This window comes from Phodopus roborovskii, unplaced genomic scaffold (assembly GCF_943737965.1).
Source record: "Phodopus roborovskii unplaced genomic scaffold, PHOROB, whole genome shotgun sequence".
In the NCBI taxonomy this organism is placed as follows: Eukaryota; Metazoa; Chordata; class Mammalia; order Rodentia; family Cricetidae; genus Phodopus; species Phodopus roborovskii.
Window position 1 is genome coordinate 23,514,482 of NW_026126567.1, and position 20,163 is coordinate 23,534,644.

General features: G+C 35.5%; 1 protein-coding gene across 2 annotated transcripts in view; it reads left to right on the forward strand.

Moving 5' to 3' along the window:
- Positions 1–18,149: 18,149 nt before the first annotated feature.
- Positions 18,150–20,163, forward strand: part of Emc2 (ER membrane protein complex subunit 2) — a 33,149-nt gene continuing 31,135 nt past the window's right edge. The window contains exon 1 of one of the 2 annotated variants that reach the window (XM_051202515.1): positions 18,150–18,260. In XM_051202515.1, coding sequence (XP_051058472.1) covers positions 18,221–18,260 — 40 coding nt within the window. In that variant the 5' untranslated portion in view covers positions 18,150–18,220. Of the gene's footprint in view, positions 18,261–18,540; positions 18,668–20,163 lie in introns of those variants that run through there. The other variant, XM_051202517.1, reaches the window with a different exon arrangement.

The window sequence follows — 20,163 nt, forward strand, 5'->3', positions numbered from 1 at the left end:
GGCTTATTCTATTTAACAAGACTTATAGATCCATCCATTTACCAGAAAATTAATTTCATTTTTTCTTTAGAATGTAGTAAGACCCTGTTATGTATATTTACCACTTTTTCTTTAATTATCTATTTGTTGATGTGAACCAAGGTTGACTCTATTACTTACCTATTATGCATAGTTCTGCAATAAGCATGGACATGTCTTTCTTTTTGTAACACGATGACTTAGATCACTGTAGGTAGGTATTATTCCGGAGTGGTATAGTTAGCTCATATGGTAGTTCTATTATTTGTTTGGGGAATAGCCAGATTGATTTATATAATGACTAGACTAATTTCATTCCCATCACCTGTGTATAGCTATATTTTTATTGTCTTTTGAGGATAGCTGTTTTGACAGGTTGGAAGGGAATTCCCAATGTACTTTTGGATTGCATTTTACTGATGGCTAAAGATGGTGAACAATTTTTTATGTACTTACCAGATATCTGAACCTCCTTTTTTGAAAATTATTCATTTTATTTGTCCAATTAATTATTAAGTTGTCAAATACTGGGAATTTACTTTTAAAGTTATTAATATTGTCTACATATTATTCTTCTGTCAAAGGTGGAGCTGGCCATGCTCTAGGGCATCTTTGCACTTGATGAATTGTCTTTGATCCACTTTTTATCCATTTATTGCATGTGGTAAGAGATAAGGACCACCTTATAGCTAATCTTGGTTGTCAACTTGACTATATCTGCAATTACAAACCCCAGCAGCTAGGCAAAGTTCTGAAGGATTTTCTTGACTGTATCATTTGAGGTGAGAGGACCCACTCTACATCTGAGCAACACCTCCCATTGACAGCCATATAAATTGACATGGAACATATGAAACTTTTGCTTTTAGCCTTCTTATACTCACTCGTGGCCAGCAAGTTCATCTATTTTTTTTCCCCAAGGCATTCCTTCCTTCACTGGTGTTAGAATTTACTTTATTTGTACTCCAACATAGGCTAGAATCTCTCTCGGGATTCTCTAGTGTGTCAGCACCAGCTTGGGACTAGTGAGATATTCAGTCTTATGAGTTGAAAACTAAGAGATCCATAGCCTTTCCACAAGGACATGTCCATTGTTGGACTACTCAGAACACAGCCTGTCAGACACTGTAATATAAAATGGAGTGAATGTTGTGGTTTGAATCAGAATGCCCCCTAGGTTCATATGTTTGCATTCTTGGTCACTAGTTGGTAGAACTGCTTGGGAAAGATTAAGAAATACAAGTTTGTGGCGGGGGGGAGGGGAAGGTACTGTTCCAGTGCCACACCTTCCTGTCAACCTTGCACACTCCCTGCCATGATGGTCTTTAGCTCTCAGAAACTGTAAGTCTTATATAAGCTCTTTATTTTATAAGCTGCCTTGTTGATGATTCTTAACACAGCAAAGACAAGTAACTGAGACATTAGTCATGTGACCACTTTGCAAGCAATTGGCATTCTACATAAATGTGAAGTATTGTGTGAGGAGTTTAAAATGTGAACTAGGACCCAATCTATAATAGTTTATTTTTAGTGTTGTGACACTAATTTTCTTGTTTTCATATCATGTTAATGTTCTGAGTTATCCAAGTTTATTCTTCATTTTTAAATTTAGGTGGCAAATGGCCATTTTAAATAAAAAAATAGTCATATGCAGTATTTTACTGTGTTAGTAATAGTAACTATATCTGCAAACTTTACTTTAAAAATGAGACTAAGGGGCTTCGAGGAGGCTTAGCCATAAAAACTCTTGCCGTACACACCTGAGAACCTCGTTCAATTCCCAGAAATCACATAACAGGCTGTATGTAGAGAAGTGCATTTGTAAGCCAAGCACTGCTATGGAGGTAAAGACAAGAAAACTGACTGAAACCTCATGCAGTGGAAGAAAGAAGAGAGACCCTGGCTCAACAAAGTGGAAGGAGGAAGCCAACCCCAGACAGTTGTGCCCTGACCTCTGTGTTGTGTGTGTGTGTGTGTGTGTGCAGTGGTAAGCGAATGGCAGCACACATGCTTTCATACAAATACAAACAAAGCAAATTAATGAAAAATTTAAAAATCAATAAAAATCACTTTGTTGTTCACCAGTAATGTCAGAAGCTACACCCATAGAGTTTCACCGACATGGTTGCCTAAACATGACCTAAACATGGATACCAACAACAGACATGCCAAAGTTGATGAGGGGAAGACCACAAGGTCTCAACCCTACACAAAACTACAGACAACTAGGATACCAAGAGAGGGAGAAATAGTATCCCCCAGAAAAAAATACATAATTGGTTATCCAATATCAAATGTTCATCCCTGAAAGCATATATGCAAGTAACATTCTACAGATGAAACTGATTACATTTAAAAACATACGTGTATGCATGTAACAACATATATGCATGCAGTATACATGTATGCATGTAACAACAATTAATTTTTAAAAGTCACAAACTGTAAAGAGAACAAGAAGGCGCAGATTAAATGTTTGGGAGGGAGGGAAGGGAAATGATGACATTATATTATAATCTCAAAATAAAATCAAACTATTTTTTAAAATGATATAAGAATCATGTCATATCTTACCTTAGCCATTGGTTGTAAGAAATGGAAACAGACCCAAACTTGTCCAGCAGAAGAGAAAATCGTAAGGAAGGATTGCATGAGACTGGAAGAAGAAAATAGAGTACTATCAAGTCTCAAGACAGTTACTTCCCCTTTTCAGTTTCCCTGTAAGACCACTTCTTCAGCTCTGTTCCTGTGTCATTACTGTTTCTATATGGAGCAGATTTTTCCTGTGTTACTTCCAGGTGTCCAACACTGCCACTCCCTGACCACTTTTAACTGATCTCTCAAGACGCCCCCAAGTTGTAGAATTTCTGAGTCTTAAGTTAATGGTTGGAAAAGAGGATTTGAGTGACCCATTTTTTTTTTTTGAGAGAAGTGTCTGTGCCTGATCTAATCAAATGTGTGTGTGTGTGTTTCTTTCTCTCTCTCTCTCTGTGTGTGTGTGTGTGCCTGAGTGTGTGTGAATATGTGTGTACATATGTATGTATGCATGTGTGTTCAAGTATGTGCATGCGTATGTGTGTGTATATGCATGTTTTCTTGTATGTGATGCATATGTGTATGTCTCTGTGTGTGTTGATGGGAGTAAGGAGGATGCCTGATCTGATCTGATGCTCTTATACTAGAGACTATGAGAAGAAAAGAGTTCATGGGAAAAATAGGGCACATTTTTTTTTTTTTTTTTTTTTTTTTTTTGCTAATAAGTTTGCTATTTAAGCTCCTTTGACACAGACAAAAATGGTCTTTTCCATGTCTAGCTCAATTTCTCACCCAAGTGAAGAATAAATAAATATGGAATGATTGACAGCAATTCTAAATGAGGTGGCAGAGTATAAAATATAAACAACAGAAGGCACATCTCTCTTCTCATTCTTAAATTACTTTCTTCATGTGTATGCAGTGGGATTTTGAATCCAGGGTGTTACAAGACACCGCCTGGTCCTGTGTTTTCTTCTCCAAGGATTACCATAACTGACTAATATTTTAGGACAAAATGAGTCCCTGATGAAGTGAGTTGTTCCTTGTGGATTTTATTTTGGCTGCCACTGGTACGATAAAAGCTTGCTATCTTAGTTCATCTTGCATAAGCTCACATTCATACCATTTCTGCATTGCTTATTATTAAAGGGTTAAAATTACCTTTGTATTTACACATCTGTGAAGCCATTTCTTACATTCCCACTTTTAGGCAAAAAGGAACAAGACTAGAGAGGTGAGTGATGGAAGAGCAGAATGCAAAATACTGAACTAGCATGTCTGCTGCCCTGAAGAAACCTCTGCCCAATTAATGATAATTGCCTTTATTTCCTTTTGAAGCTATAAACAATTAAAATAATTTAAAATAATTAAATTTGTATTATTTGATACGTTTGTCATGGGCATTATCATTAAGAACATTGTGGGGAAATTCTAAACAGAGAAGACAGAAGAAAAATCTCTTGTGTGATAGTAAGATTTATTACTGGCATTTTTATGGGTTGAAAAGGTAACATTTTTGGTTACATATAAGAAGAAGTGGGAGAGACTTGTGTGAGTATAACCCCACTGAGACTGAATTTTTCATGGATTTCTTTGATGTTTTATAAGTTTATGGAAACATTCAGGCTTCCTTGGTCTCTGGATGAATGTCCAAGACAACTGCCTATATAGTTGGCAAATTAAAATATATAGATTGGTAAACTACAGAGGAAAAGATAGCGAATGCAAATGACCTTTGCTCCTTTTGAGGTGACATTTCTAATCTACATCAGTCTTCCATTTGACTGTCACTAAGCAAATATGACAGAGTTTGCTAGATCATCCTGTACCAGAACTGAGTGATGAACGGAAAAGAAAACAGGAAGAGTCCAAGAAACAATGACTTCCCTACAGTAATCACTAGAACCACTTAAGACTCACCCATGTGGTAAGGATTGTGCTACATTTTCAGACAGTTTTACATTTAATTTTCTCAAGGATCTTTTAAGGTGAGGAACATTACTTTCTTATCCAATAAGACAGTCAGACTCCTTTGAGCTTACATTTTTAAATACCAATAATGTCAGAAGTAGAGTCTCAAGGCTCTGAAGACCAGCTGTGCTTGAGCATACCAGCTGCAATTGAGAAACAAAAATCAACTGAGGAGTTCCTGGCAGACAGTGGCTGTGGTAAATATTGTGGACCCATAATTCTGCCATATGTTTGTTCAGTTGCTTATCTGCATGAGTATAATTTCATTTTGGTATCTACTATTCAATGATGTCTCTTCAAAAAAAAAATTCTATCTTTTTATCCACTGGTAAATCATGGATACAATTCAGAAGCTGAGATACTCAGGTTTTTCTGCATATATTTTTATTTTGTTTAAATAAATACACCTTTTTTCTTTCTCAACTATAAAAAATGTATTTTTCTAATTTCAATAAATTCTCTACTTAAGTTAGTTTCACAGACATTAATTTCAATTCTGGAAAGTCGGAGAACTCTTAAAATGAGAATGGTGCACTCTAGTTGAACTGTTGTTTTTCATTTAAATGTGCTTAGCGTGCATCTTATTGTTGATAATCTTGTCTGTGTTGACACATCAGTATTTATTCATTGATAATATGCTGCCAATTATAACTATTTTCATAAGAGATAAACAAAATTTAGTTCCTGATAGTTGAAAAATATTTAACTATTATCATTAACACTTCTCAAAATGATATCTACATATTTTCATTTTCTAATATTTTTAGAATGTGAAAACTTATGAGGGCTTATTCATCTATTTATGAACTAACCTAAAACTTGCAAGACTCGTTCACATTGTAAAACTATACTGTACCAATCTGAATTCTTATGCCTTTTCCTCATATTGAGTTGGGCTATACTTATAAATACTATTTCATACTATTAAATTATCCCTTAAATATGAATTAGAGAATTTCTTAACTACTACAGCTAATATATTAAAACACTTTTGAAAAGTTTGACTCCATTTCAATGGGGCCCAATACATTTTCAAAGAATTCTGATAAAATTAAAACCAACCCCACTACATAATAAGAACATAATTACCCTTAAGAGATTATATAGTATTTACAATTCATATTCCTATACAAACACATTCCTTGCTTTATTATTCTGTTTGGAGGCAGCAGTTTACTTGGGAAGTTCAACTTCTAAATGGTTTTATAACAGAAAATAACATTTCTTTTTAAAACTAGTATTGAAAAATGAGACTAAAAAGAGAATAGTAAGGCATCTTTTCCCCCATAAATATGGCAACGAAATGAAAACATGAAAAGAAGAATAAGGAGAGAGTGTAGAGTTGTAATGATAAAACAGGTCAGAAATTTGAATTCTTACAACAGGCTCCCGATTCAGGCAGGGTTTACATGGGAGTTTCATGTATCATCAAGTGTCTAGCTTACCTCACATCACTGATTTAAACTTTTCCATCTCCTAATTTTAATTGCTGGTGTAATCTATCCCACAGTTTTTTAAAATGAGTGCAAGTTTAAAATAGAAACCCTGTTGCTGAATTTTATTGTCTTTTCCATTTGCTAATAACACCTCCATTTGTAAAGATAACAGTATCTTCTGCTCTTATTCCAATAAAAATGCTTTTTAATATACTCACTATTTTGTTATTGAACTCATTTTTATGTTTATGAATATGTGAAAGGCACTTTTTTTTTGCTCCAGTGTAAAATTTAAAAAACTGAATTTTGTTAAATTTATGAGACAAGAGCTACAGTGAAATCAAATTTGCAACAGATTTGTGTCATGAGATACTTGAAGTCTAATTTTATTTTTCTTCTTAGGTCAGCCTGGAGTAATGGTTCTCCAAACATGTTTCTAAAATAAATAAAGTTACAGTAGCTCTTGCTTCCTAACATATTTGTTCCTTCAGAGATTTACTTAGAAAAGACAGAAAAAAAAATCTTAAATAAGTCCCAGCTGGAAACCATGTGCCAACACACCCAGTGGACTTTTTTTTTTTTTTTCAATGATACAGAAAACAAGAATAAGAGCCAAATCCATTTATTTGGAAGTGTTATCCAGAAAACGTCGTTCTAGTCATTTCCAACTTGGGAAACAGGTGAATTGCCATTTCATATTGTCCCAATTTACCAATCAAATAGCATTTAGAAATTTTGTCCCCAATACCAGCAGTGTCCTCTGATGCCATTCCAAATAGAAGTTGGCACTGTTTTCTGATAAAGTTCAATTTACTTTTTTTTTTTTTTTTGTAATTGTCTAATGAATCCTTATAATCCCCTGGTGTTACACTGATTTTCAGATATAATAATGTGAGGGTAAACAGTGGCTATAACTTAAAAAAAAAAGATAAAAAGATGTCAAATGTTTTAATGTTTTCCTCTACACCTTATTCCTTATAATTCTACTAGTTCGAAAAGCCCCCAATTGTAAACAATGTTTGGATGGAACTTTTGACTTTCCAAATACTTACCAGGTTTCTGAGCATAAATGTTGAACACAACATACTAATGTCTAGGAGGATTTAAAGTTTAATGAAAAACTTAAGTAGGCAATAATTACAAGAGAACAGAGTAAATATGTCAGAGGAGTGGGAATTTATTTAGATTTTTCTACCTTCTCTTTTATACTGTATGGTTGATGAACGAGGTAATTGAGAAAGATGATGTTACAGAAAGTTCTCAACAACTAGTATCCAACATATAAAATAACGTCATTGAGCTCACTGGGGTTATGCATCACTGTGACCTCAGCATCTGAGAATCCAGCGTGGGAGAAGTGAGACTTTGAGGCTAGCCTGGACTACATAATGGCACCTTGTCTCAGAAAACATCTAAAAATATAAAACAAAACAGATTGTTGTCTTGCAGAATGAGGAATTTTAGGCTTGCTACTTACAATTCTTGTTATATTTAACAAATGTCACCATAACTATTTTATATTTCAAGAAACTAGGGCTCACCAAACACATTGCCCTCCTCACTAAATTTATATAGCTAGAATGTGTGGACTGGGCTTAAGATGTACATGCCCTGTAGAAGACTAGTATGTTGACAAGCCATTGTTACTACTCAAAATCGAATGAAGCTGTATACATTTGGCATGATATGCAGAGCTGGTAATGAGTTAGTGTAAACTAATTCATAAACATAAGTCTACAATCTTGAGTTCAGCAAATTTACAACATTAGAATCTGTGAACATGCTAAAGATCAACTCCACCTAAAACCCTTTAAGGAACAAGTGCCACTCCAGTGACAACCACAGTGACTACAAGCTACTAATCTTTGAAGCGTGATTCCCTATTTGAGATTGTCTGATGCTTTTTCATGATTAGATTTGAACTTACAACTTGAATTTCAAAATACTGCCATTACTATAAATTTATATAAACTGAAGTCCTTCCCATATTACCTCTTTTTCTTTGTTGGACAACTGTCCCAGTCTATTACTTTAAGGTTCAAAATATTAACATATTCCAGAATATGAAGAACAAAAAGAAATTGCAATATTATAGTGGCATGGTAACACTATGAATTAAGTGGTAGCATTTAAAACCCATTTATGTTGTTTCCTTACTTCATAACCTTAAGGTAAAAATATTAAGCAAAAGTTGTGTTGCGTGAAAATATGTAAAAAAGTGAGACCATGTTGTTTCACCAGGAGAGAGGTGGTGAAATATCATGGAGTTGATGAGTTGAACTTAGAAGGTGCGCACACTTTCTGGAATCATTCTACCAGGACATTGGCTGTTTACCTAAATAAATCTATAGAGGTGACTAAGTACTGCTGTCTTTTGTGTAAACTTGCATATGATTTATGAACTGAAAGATGAGACTTTATGCTCAGTGTAGCCATTTGGCCTTTAAGATAATCCTAGACAAAAGTATGATCAGGGAAAGCAAAAGATGACCCGTAAAGTACATGGTTTGTGGCTAGTGGCCACGGTGGATAGCTCACAATTATAGCTCTTAGAAAAAGATTAACTCACTTTTAGGTATAATGCTACTATCAACTAACTAGAGGGACTACCCCCAAATAACAATTACATCTGTAACATAATAGCACTAATTATTAGTTTATACTAATATATGGTGCTTACTCAAATAAGTGCTTTTATGGGGCATCTATCAAGTTATGAAGCTATGGTTTTATTATGCAAATAGAGTCTAGGCTTTCTCCAGGATCCACCAGATCATAGTGAAAGTACTGTGGAACTCTTGGACAGTTAGAATTCAAAATGGATATTTATGAATATGTATTTTTACACAAGGAATGTTACATTTGCACAAATGTATGAATGCCTCTGAACAGCATATGCACAATGGGGAAATTAAACAAAAGTTGTGAGAAAAAGAAGGCTCAAGTTTGGTTATAAATCTGGAAGAGAAGAAGCAGCTCTAATTTATGAGCCACCTGGGACAGGTTTCTGGGTGTATTCTTTCTGGATGTACTTTTCTCCTCACTCATACAACTGTGGCACAGAGGGCTAATCACCGGCATGAACTCTACTGTGAAAACACTGGAATGACCTCACTAGAAACCGTTCCCAGAGACTCTTCTCTGTTTTCTGAAGTCACCGGATATGCAATCTATAGCTTGTGCATTTAAATCTATACACACTGTAAATGACAGAAAACCTGAAAGGCTAGAAGTGCCCCAAATGTTACATTGCGGCCAGGAAAGGGAGTTGGGCTCTTGTGTTTTAAAGGATCACATTAAATGTTATATAATCCTTTACAAATGTAATAAAAACAATGTTTAATACATTCCTCCAACAATTCCAAGTCGGTTTGGCTTTTGGTAAATCAGGCTCTAAGGGAAGTATCCTTCCAAATGCTATGTGTCAAAGCTATTGACACGAAATGAAGATTAAGTAGTAACTGATCTCTTAAATACAGAATGGGTCATTATTTTAAATAAATATGGATTATGTTATTACCCACTAATCAAAACGTATTATCATCATGGGTATAAAATCTATGGAAATCTATATATGCCCATTTTAGTGAGACTAATGTACTTTGATATATAGTTGTGCTATACAACATGAGGCACTTTAATGCACTATAACTAAGAAAGAATATATCAATGAGTAGATTCTAAATACATAATTTGAGCAGGATGCTGAGTATTACAAAATCAATTAACATAGTATTTATTATATGCTGTACTATTAAATAATTAACACTGATTAAAGGCCATAAAGACGATTAAGTTTAAGAAGTTGTTTTAGTCTTCCACAATGTTTGAATATAGCAAATAAACAGGTGCACTCTAAAATGTTTTGGATCCATTTTGATAAATAATAAAAAAAATGTTTTTCCCATTTCAAAGAATATAACCTCTTTCAATGTTATTCTTGTCTGATCCTGGTTCATTCTGATTCATTATCATTCTAATACTTGAAATGATCTGTAGACAAAAAAATCAATATAGCTTTTTTTATACATATATACATTATATATATATATATAAAATGTAGATTTAAATCATTGGTTATCTTTTTTGTGTGCGTGTTGACACAATCAAAATCCCTAGTGCCTCACATCATGCAGACACATTGACCCATCATGTGAATAATATTATAACTCAATATTTAGATGCTTAGGTATTTTATTCATATACATCACCACTATAGGCAAGTGTATAGTCAGGTAAAATTATTCTTAAAACTAAACAAAAACTCACTTTTAAATAATGAGAAAGTAGAACACAAAATTTTGAGAATATTGAAGCTAAGACAGGTCTGTACTTTTTTAAGTGTTACAATCTTACATATAGAAAAACATTTATTTCTTTATAGTTTAGTTACTTTTATGGAATATTATGGGATATAGAATTATTGTTTCTGATTTGATTTTTTTCTGAGTTTGCCTTAGTAGAGCAAACTTTAATAGATATGCTAAATATTATAAACTATAAACTATTTCTTACGTTAAGGAATATTGCTTGTAATAAAATTTCCCTTGAATTCATCATAATTTACTATTAGTTATTACATGATAACAGGTTGCATCATTATATTTTCATAACACATAGCATTATATTATATTCATTTCCCCAATATTATCCCTTGTATCTACTACTGGTTCCTTTCTAAGCATAAAAGGTACATAATCATGTACTTTTCTGTTTTCATGTCATATATATGATGTGTATGTATAAATATAAATCTCTAATTTTAAATTTAAGAAAACCTGTAACATTTATCTTTCCACCTACTATTCTTTGTTGTTCCCCTTCTGCCTATACTTTTGAACCTTTCCACCTTTTTTATATAGAAAGTCCTTCTACTTCATACACACACACACACACACACACACACACACACACACACAGTATATCTCAGATATTTCAACTTGTATAAGTCTTCTTGAAAAGCATCTCTATAACCTCGATACAAATAATTCGATGTTGTCACTCTTTACAGTAAGAATTTGGCAATATTATTTTATTTAGGGCCCCCCTACTCATTAGAATGTTTTTAAGTATGAGCCATAATCCCTTCGCAGTAGAAAATAGATGAAGTATATAAATGGAAGAGGCAAATATTAAATAGTGATGTATTTTTTTTTCTCCTGATAGTCATTAACTAGGAACCATTTCCCATGGGGTGGTTAAGAAAGACCTCTCTAAAAGTAGATGCATTTAAAAATGAGATATGAATCACAAAAGATAGTTGAAGCTCAGGAAGGGTCCTTTTTAGGAAAATGCAAGGTCTAAGGCACACAGGGGCATGATATCTTTAAGGCAATCAGTAGGTAAGAATGGCTGGGGTCTAGGGAAAAGAGATAAAATAGGAAGTAAGAGAGATACATGCACATTATATTAGGCAAAGCCCTGCTTGTCCATAAAAAATTTTTGGAGCATATTTTTATTGCTACATGAAACTGTTTGTCAAGGGCTTTAAGAAAAGAACATCTGGGATCTGGTGTTGTATATAACATAGATTTTACACAGCCAGAATGAAACTAAGTTGATTGGGTGTCAGTTACTCAGGCAAGAGCCAGTGATGGCTTAGATTAAGGTCAAAGCATTTAAAAAGTCAATCTTGGGGATTATTTGGGATGAATAGAATTTGTTGAGAAAATAGATATGGGGGAGATATCAAAGAAAAGGATTTGGCACACTTCCTCTACTTGCCTATCATTTAGCTTTGCCTAAATGATAATTAAGCAAGTGATTAATTTAAGCAACTATGATGAGGGGTACCAGTGTGGTCAGGTGGGGATGTATACAAGTGAGATACATATTGGCTAATATTATAAATGAATACATCAAGTAAGAACCCCGGATACTAGAAAATTCATGAATGTATGAGGCCATAGAATATAATACTACTTGTAGCAGTAGTCTTAGTACTGAAGATACGGAGGTCTGGAGAAACACTCGTCTTCTATGTGGCCCGGAAAGTCAATGGCAGGGAAGGACAACAGCAACACAGCAACAGGCTGTGTAAGAGATGGCAGGCAGATCATTTTGTGTCTGTGCTGCTCTGGGAAGCTTCTGCTCACTCTGGGGAGTGTCTTTCTTCCTAAGTTAGTAATTACTGCTAACACACTCATATATAGTTCCAGAGCATCAACTAATTTAGTTGATTGGAGATCCAACCAATGCTGCAATCCTTAAGCCTAGAAGTGTTTTCTTTTAGTTTACGTAATATTACCTTTTCACATAAGAGCATTGTTGATGTTCAAGAGAGATACACATGGTAAAAGTCAACCAGCTATCAAGTGGTGGAACTTGGAATGAGGTCTAAGTATCCTTTTTAATCATCTTCATTCTCAAGAATTTCATACATGTCAACAATGAAATATGAAAAGTAGAAGACATAAAGTTTCCTGGGTAGAGGAGAGGGGAATCTGGTAGGAACTGGGAGAAGGGTGAATATGCTCAAAGCATATTGTATAAGCTTCTCAAAGAATAAATACAAGAAATATCATATCTACTCTCCTATCTCTCCAATTTCCCTCTCCAAATATCCCCTTATTTTCTAATATGTGCCCTCCTAACACCATGTTTTCTTTTGCCGAGTTTTCTTTGTATATGTGTGTATTTTGTCCTTTCTTTTTATGGTTTATTTTCATTTTATGTGTATGAGTTTTATGCATGTTTGCATGTCTGTGCATCATGCATGTGCAGTGCCAAATAGGATACTGGATCCTCTGGAACTGGTGTCACAGACAGTCACAGTTGCCATTAGTGCTGGGAAATGTACCTAGGCACTCTGGACAATTGGTCAGTGCTCATAAACCCTGAACCATCTCTGCAGTCTCTTCCTAAGGGTTCTTGTTCTTCCATTATATTTTTTATTAAAAAAACAATAGCAATACTGTTTTGCCACAGACAATGTTTATTACGCTGAAATATGCTCCCTCTATCCCTAATCTATAAAGGGTTTTTATCATGAAAGGTTGTTGGGGTTGTCATAGGGGCATTTCAGAATCAATGGAAATGATCATGATTTTGGTTCTTGAGTCCATTTGTGTGGTGAATTATGTTTACTGATTTATGTATGTTGAACCCTCCCAACTTCATCACCAAATTGAATGACATTTGGATAATTATTGGATATAGTTCGCAAGTACTTTGTTGAGAGTTTTTGTGTCTATGTTTACCACTGATATTAGCCTATCATTCTACTTTCCTTTGGATCTGTATCTGGTTTTACTATCAGGGTAATACTAGTTTTACAGAAAGAGACTGGAAGTGTTCCTTCCTTTTCTATTTTATAGAATAATTTCAGGAGTGTTAGTATTATTTCTTCGAAGGTTTAGTATAATAGTATCATGAATCCATTTGGCCTCAGGCTTTATGAGTTGAAAGAGTTTAATTATTTTCTATTTCATTGGTTGAATAGTTCTATTCAAGTTATTTACTTCATATTGGTTTAATTTGGGTAGGTTATATGCATCTCAAAATTAACCCATATTGTGTAGATTTTCCATTTTAGTGGAATAAATACTTTTAAAGTATGTTCACACAAGTCTCAGAATGTTCTCAATATAATTTTTCTTTCTTTAAAGATATACTTACATGTTATATATACAGTGTTCTTCCTGCATAGATACCTATACACCAGAAGAGATTACCACATTTCATTATGGGTGGTTGTGAGCCACTACGTGGTTGCTGAGAATTGAACTCAGGACCACTGGAAGAGCATCCAGTGCTCTCAATAGCTGAGCCATCTCCCCAAACCTTATAATTTTCCTTAATTCTTTTATTCTTTATCTTTTTATCTCTACTCTTATTGATATTAATTTGGATCTTCTCTCTTCTGTGCTTAAATTGGATAAAGATTTGTGAATTTCATTTATCTTTTCAAATAACCAACTGTTTCAATGATTTATTTAATTATTTTTATTTCCTATTTATCATTCATTAAATTCCATCTTGATCTTCATCATTTCTTTTTAGCTACAACTTTGATGACTGAATGGATTTTGACTTTCTAATGCTTTAAGGTTCATTATTGGTTTGTTTATTTGCAACATCTTTGGTTTTTTATTGTGCAGGTACTTGTCACTATATATTTTCCTTTTGGAACTTTCTTCACATTATCTCATAGATTTGGGTATTTTGTTGGTGTTTGTTTTCATTTAATTCTAAGACATTTTAATATCCTTCTTGATTTTTGCATTACTCCATTTACCGTTCAATAGTCTATTGTTATATTTCCATGGGTTTGTTTATTTTCTGCAGTTGCTCCTTCAGTTGATTTCCAGATTTATTCCATCAGGTTCAGATGGAATACAGAATTTTGTTTCAATTTTCCTATCCTTGTTGAGGTTTGCTTTGTGTTGTAATATGTGATCTATTGAGAAGAATATGTATTCTTTGGTGTTCTAGTGGAACATTCTGTAAGTATGTACTAGGTCCATTTGATGCATGATGCTGTTTAATTCCGTGTTTCTTACTCATTTTATATAGTTATTTGTTTAATGGTAAGAGTAGGTTGATGATATGACCCACTATTACTGTGATGTTGTAAATCTATGATATTAAATCCAACAGTATTTTCTTGACAAAATTAGTTGAGTTTCTAGTTGGTGCTTATATATTAGAATTGAAATTTTCTCTTGACGGTTTGGCTCATTATCTGTATGAAGTAGTGATTCTCACTGGCTCATATATTTGAATTTTTAGTCATCTTGAAGTGGCACTACTTGAGAAGGATTAGGAGGTGTGGCCTTGGGTAGTTGTAGTCTGTTGCAGGAAGTGTGTTACTGGGTTAGGGCTTTGAAATTTCAACAGCCCAACCCGTAGCCAGGGCCTCCCTCTTCCTGCTGCCTGTGGATATAGATACAGAACTCTCAGTTACTCCCATCACTGTGTCTGCCTGAGTGGCACCATGTTCTCTACCATGACGATAATTGATTAAACCTCTAAAACAGTAAGTATGCCGCATTTAAATGTTTTCCTTTATAAGATTTGTCATGGTCATGGTGTCCCTTCACAGGAATAGAACACTAAGACACTCTCTTTTGACAGGGAGTGGTTTGAAGGCTATTTTGTAGACATTAGAATAGGAATACATTTTTGTTTCTTGGTTCTATTTGCTTGCAGTTCATTTTTTACATCTTTTCAGCCAAAGGATATTGTTATATTTAGTGACACATTTTGTTTCTTGAAGGCAGCAAAGAGAAAGATTCTATCTTCTAAATAGTATGCTAGCTCATATATATATATATATATAATGTATATATATATATATATATAAAATTTGATATGTGAGTTGAAAGTTTCTATTGAAAGGCATATTGTTCACTGTTATGTTGTTAATCTTTTCGTGCTTGAGAATTTTTCACTCTTCTGTTTAATGAATGTCAGAGCATTAATTTTTCCACCTTTGTTCTGTATATTTATAGGTTTAAATATACTATGTAATGAGTTATTTTTTCTGGTCCTGCTTATTTGTTCTGTGTGCCTTTTGTATAGGCTTCCTTTCCCTATATTTAAAAAATATCTTCTACGATTTCATTAAAAATATTCTTATACCTTTTGAATGAAATATTCATTCTTGTATATTTAGAGATGTAGATTTTTTCATAGATTTTCCAATATTCTGTTCATACATCAAAAAATCCTATCACTGATCTTGACTTAATCATATAATACATCTCTTTTGTCTTTATGTCTTCATGCATGATATAATCAATAACATTCATTCAATTGAACTTTTTATTTGACTTACTTTATTTTTCATTTTCATCATCATTTTGGTTTTGTTTATCTCATCTCTTTATTAAATTATATTTTAATGATATAGATTGACTCCCTCATTTCATTTTTCTCTCTGTGTTCCCTTGGATAATATTTGAGTCTTTCATGAGCTGTTTTACCATATTTAAAATATTGTACGTTCTGCATCTGAACTTTTTTGTAAGTCATTTTAACTGAGGCTCATTTGAATGGTGTTGGTAATTTTTGGAGGCATCAAGTCTTAAGTTTTCATGTTACTTAGGTTTATTATCTGGGATATGACTATCTGGAATTTTATTGTTTGTTATTTTAATAAATGTTTCCTCTCTTCTATCACTGGACATGTTTACAAAATTAAGAGGGGATAGGAGTTTAGCTGTGGTGCTGTTTTTGACTGTTAGATCTGTGTTCCACATACCAGGCTTTATTTCTTGACTGCACCTGTTGGTTGAGCACTGCCTGGTGATAATAGAAAGTGAGTATAAAACAAATGCTTATGAAACAGTAATTAGTTGAGGGAGTAGAGAATCTGATGATACTGTGTATACTGCTATGTTATTATGGGTAGAAAGGAGAAGAAAGTGAGCAATCCCGAAGAGACTAGTGATAAATTAGATGTTAAATGGGAAGTAGAGGAGAGGGGCATAAATAATTGAGCCAATGGTATCATGGGTATGTCTGTGGGACATGGTTATGGCAGGCTAAAATGAGGAGGTAAATGTATGGACCCAGATATTATAAAGTAGATCTGCCTTTGAACTTTGGGAGATGTAACAGTAACAGGACTGGGTATGAGAAAAGAGAAAGGAAGGGGGGGGGGAAGGATAGGTACTATCATGGGAAGGAAAGCAAGAAGGAGAGGAATAAACAGTAAGGGGCAATGTTCTATACTACATAGTCTTTTTCCAAGCATTAGTATGAATTTGACTGAAGCATTTCAAATCTTTTTTTAAGGAAATCTTTCTTTAAGTCTACTTAATCTGGGGAAGAAACTCATTCAGAATCCAATGCAAGTTTATAAGTTACCTAACTTTTCTGTCCTTTCTTGGAGCTGCCCCCTCCATCTTAGAAATTATTAAGGGATGGTAATGGGGAGATGTTGACCACAGATGTAAATTTTTGTTTATAGTAGGAATGCATGTGGGAATAGTAGCATGGAGATTTTAGTCAACAACAGTATCACGTCATATATTTGACATTTTGGTAAAAGCTAATTAAGAGTTCGCTGTCTCCCAACATGGTAATTATTAGAGGTGAGGGATGAGTTAATTAACTTGTGGTAACCATCTCAAATAATTAATCTGTACACTGCAAATAAATAGTTTTGTCAGTCATACCTCAAGAAGGCTGGGGGGAAACAAAGAAACAATCCCCCAGGGGAAAAACAAACAAAAACAAAAACAAAAAACTGGTCTGTGGGCTACAACTTTTTCACCTCAACTTTATTGTCTTTTTCTTATTAACCCCTAACTCCTGGGTCACTTGTAACATATTGTCATCTTCCCACACCTTTTTTATATCCTTTTTCTACAGTGCAATATCTTCATTGCATGAAATACTAAATGCATGGCTGGGGACCCTCACATTTCTTGCTTGCAGTATAGCCATTTCACCTTTGCTACAGGAGATGTGGCAAGTAAATTTTTGGTGGGAAGTTTTCCCTGGAGGAGTGAAGGAAGCAACATTTAGGCACTAAAGGATATTTATTCTTGTTTTTATTCATTCCTTATAAGAAAGTACACATTGGGTGCTCTTATGGAAATTCCAATCTAAACTTGTGGATGAAAAAAAAAAAATTCTATGTTTGCAGGTGTGTAGCAGGGCCTTCTGAGGAAAATAGAATGCCTTGACCCTGGGGCCCGAAAATGAAAACTGAAGTCGTTCATAAACTTTGTTGTTGTTCTGATTACTTGAACGTTAAAATCCCACAGAAAGCCAATAAGCCAATCTCATTATATATGGAGGAAAGTTGCTGGTGGGGCAAATTTTTGACTGGAACGTTGTTTTAGGGCTTTCTGAAGAAGAGCATGAATTCATCTATGTAAAAGAAAATGAAAAACGGGGAACGGCGAACAATAAGACGTAACATTTGTTAAAACTCTCAGAAAAAAAGAAAAAGAAAAAGAAAAAAGAAAAAAAGAAGGAAAGGAAGTTACCTCAGGCCAAGCCAGCTCTGTAGCCTGGAAAAGCATCCTTCTCTGCTGCCCTGGCGCGTCTCCCGCTGGTCCCGCCCCGCCCCGCCCCGTCCGGCCCCGCCCAGTCCCGTCCAATCCCCGCCCCTTTGTTCCTGTCGCTCTTGCTCCGCTGGCTCCGCCCCCTCTCTCCCCTAAGTGAGGAGCAGATGCGCGGTAGATCCTGCCCCCTCTCCGCTGTCGACCAATGAAACATGGTATCGTCATTTGCCACCGCCCAGTCGCTGGTGACGTCGTGCGTCTCCCCGCCCTCTCTCCCCGCCGCCGCTGGGTTCTGGGAAGATGGCGAAGGTCACAGAGCGTTACGATGTGACTTGGGAAGGTAATTTCGTGCGGGGAGGGTGCAGGAAGACCCAGAGCCCTGGGGAATGGATCTCAAGTCCTCGGTGTCCCCAGAGAGATTCGCACCTGGCTGTGCCCTCCGCGGGCCAGCTCGCCCTGGACCGGCCACGCGGAGTGGAGCCTGAGGCTGGTTCCTGGGCCCCGGCGGCAAACCTGTCTCCTTTGCTAGTCCCTGCACCTATCCACCCGCCGCTCTCCACACCAGTCCGGTCATCCTCTGTTTAGAAGCAGGAGGGACCCGGGACTGCGACTGTCACACCTCATGTGGTTTCAGGGAGGCGTGCAGGAGGCGGGATCGAGGTGTTGAAGTTTGCCTGAAGCCAAGAAATAAATGGGTCTAGCGAGGCCTGTACTGATTATGTGGGAGGGTTATAGTGTGTACAAAAGGTGTGTGGAAGAGCCGTAAACAGTGAGGATCCTTTCACATGCAGTTTCTGGAAACGTTTCAGAACCGGGTCTCGAACCTACTCAAACCACACACAGCATGGCTTTCTACTTATTTTCTGCAAATAATGCCTTTTTCTGAAGGGAAGTGTTCAATTTGGGGGCGTGTTCATATTTGATAGTCTTTTCCTGTCTGGTTGATCAAGAGTGGAGAATCTTGAAATAAAAAAAAAAAAAAAACATACAAATCTTGGATCGGTTTTGTATGAGCTGTTACCACACTTAAAAACCTTGGTGAGAGTCATGCTTAAGAGAATAAATGAGTTTTGTTCAAGGATATAGTACATATTCTCTGCAGTTAGCACAGTGTGGTGTACTCCAGTAGCTGATCTGTCCATTGAATGCCTCCGTGGGCTCCTTAACATGTAGAGTGGTATTTACATTTAATTGCTTGGTCATGGATAGAACTCAAATATAAGGGGCACACGTTTATTACACGAATGAAAATCTTTAGTTTTTGAATGTGTCAAGTAAGACATGGCCCCAACCCTCAAAGAGTTTACAGTTTAATGGAGCAACAAACCTATCATTTTCAAAAGGTTGGTGTCAGCATTTACCCTCAGCTGTACAGTATATATGTGAGTGGATGTCCTTTTCAATGCTTTTAAAAATGTTTTAAATATTCCATGATTTTTCGAAAGTGGTATTTTGAAGGTATGTGAAGTATAGCTTTTTAAAGCTGTTAGCATGTGTTCAAAGGAAAAGTAGGTTTGTCACAGCAAGCAAAGTGACTCTAAGTAGATCGGTACTGTCCTGTTGGCATTCTAAAGTGTAGAGATGTAACTAGATTTGGAATAGTTACTGCTGTACAAATTTGTTGTGCAGCAAAAGAAGAAATCATTTTAAATTGGTCGGTCTTGCCAAGAGGAAAAAAGGTTATGTCCGCTGTTGATTGATAGGATTATGCTGAAAAAGCTAGCTTTTGGTGGTGCCTAGCATCTAGCCTGTCCCACCTCTGTGAGCTAGTCTTTACTAAGTTGCCTAATTTGCCATGCTCTTGTGTTAGGGGTAGGCACGTTCAATCCCTTCTGCTAAGTGTTCTCCCTCCCCAGTCTCACTCCTGCCTCTCACTCCTCTCATCTTTAAACTCTCAGAATTGTGCTCAAATGTTACGTCCTGCAAGACGGTTAGGCAGGCAGCCTCTCACCCCTGCCACCTGTTTCCAAAAGAGAGAGGAAAAGCAAGAAAATAAAATACTTAAGCACCAGAATGGAATAAAACCTGCTCTTGGATCCTGTGCTTTCTTCCTATTAAAGGACTTACTAGCTTGTGTTTCTTGAAGAGTTTTCTTTTCTCTATTGGAATATAAGGAACGAGGCCTACTCTGTTCACTGTTAATGCAACTAGCTAGTGTCTGACACATGGGAGAAACTTGATTTATTGACTGAACTGTTGACAATGCTAATAAGCAATATGAATAAGTTGTCCACGATTTTTCT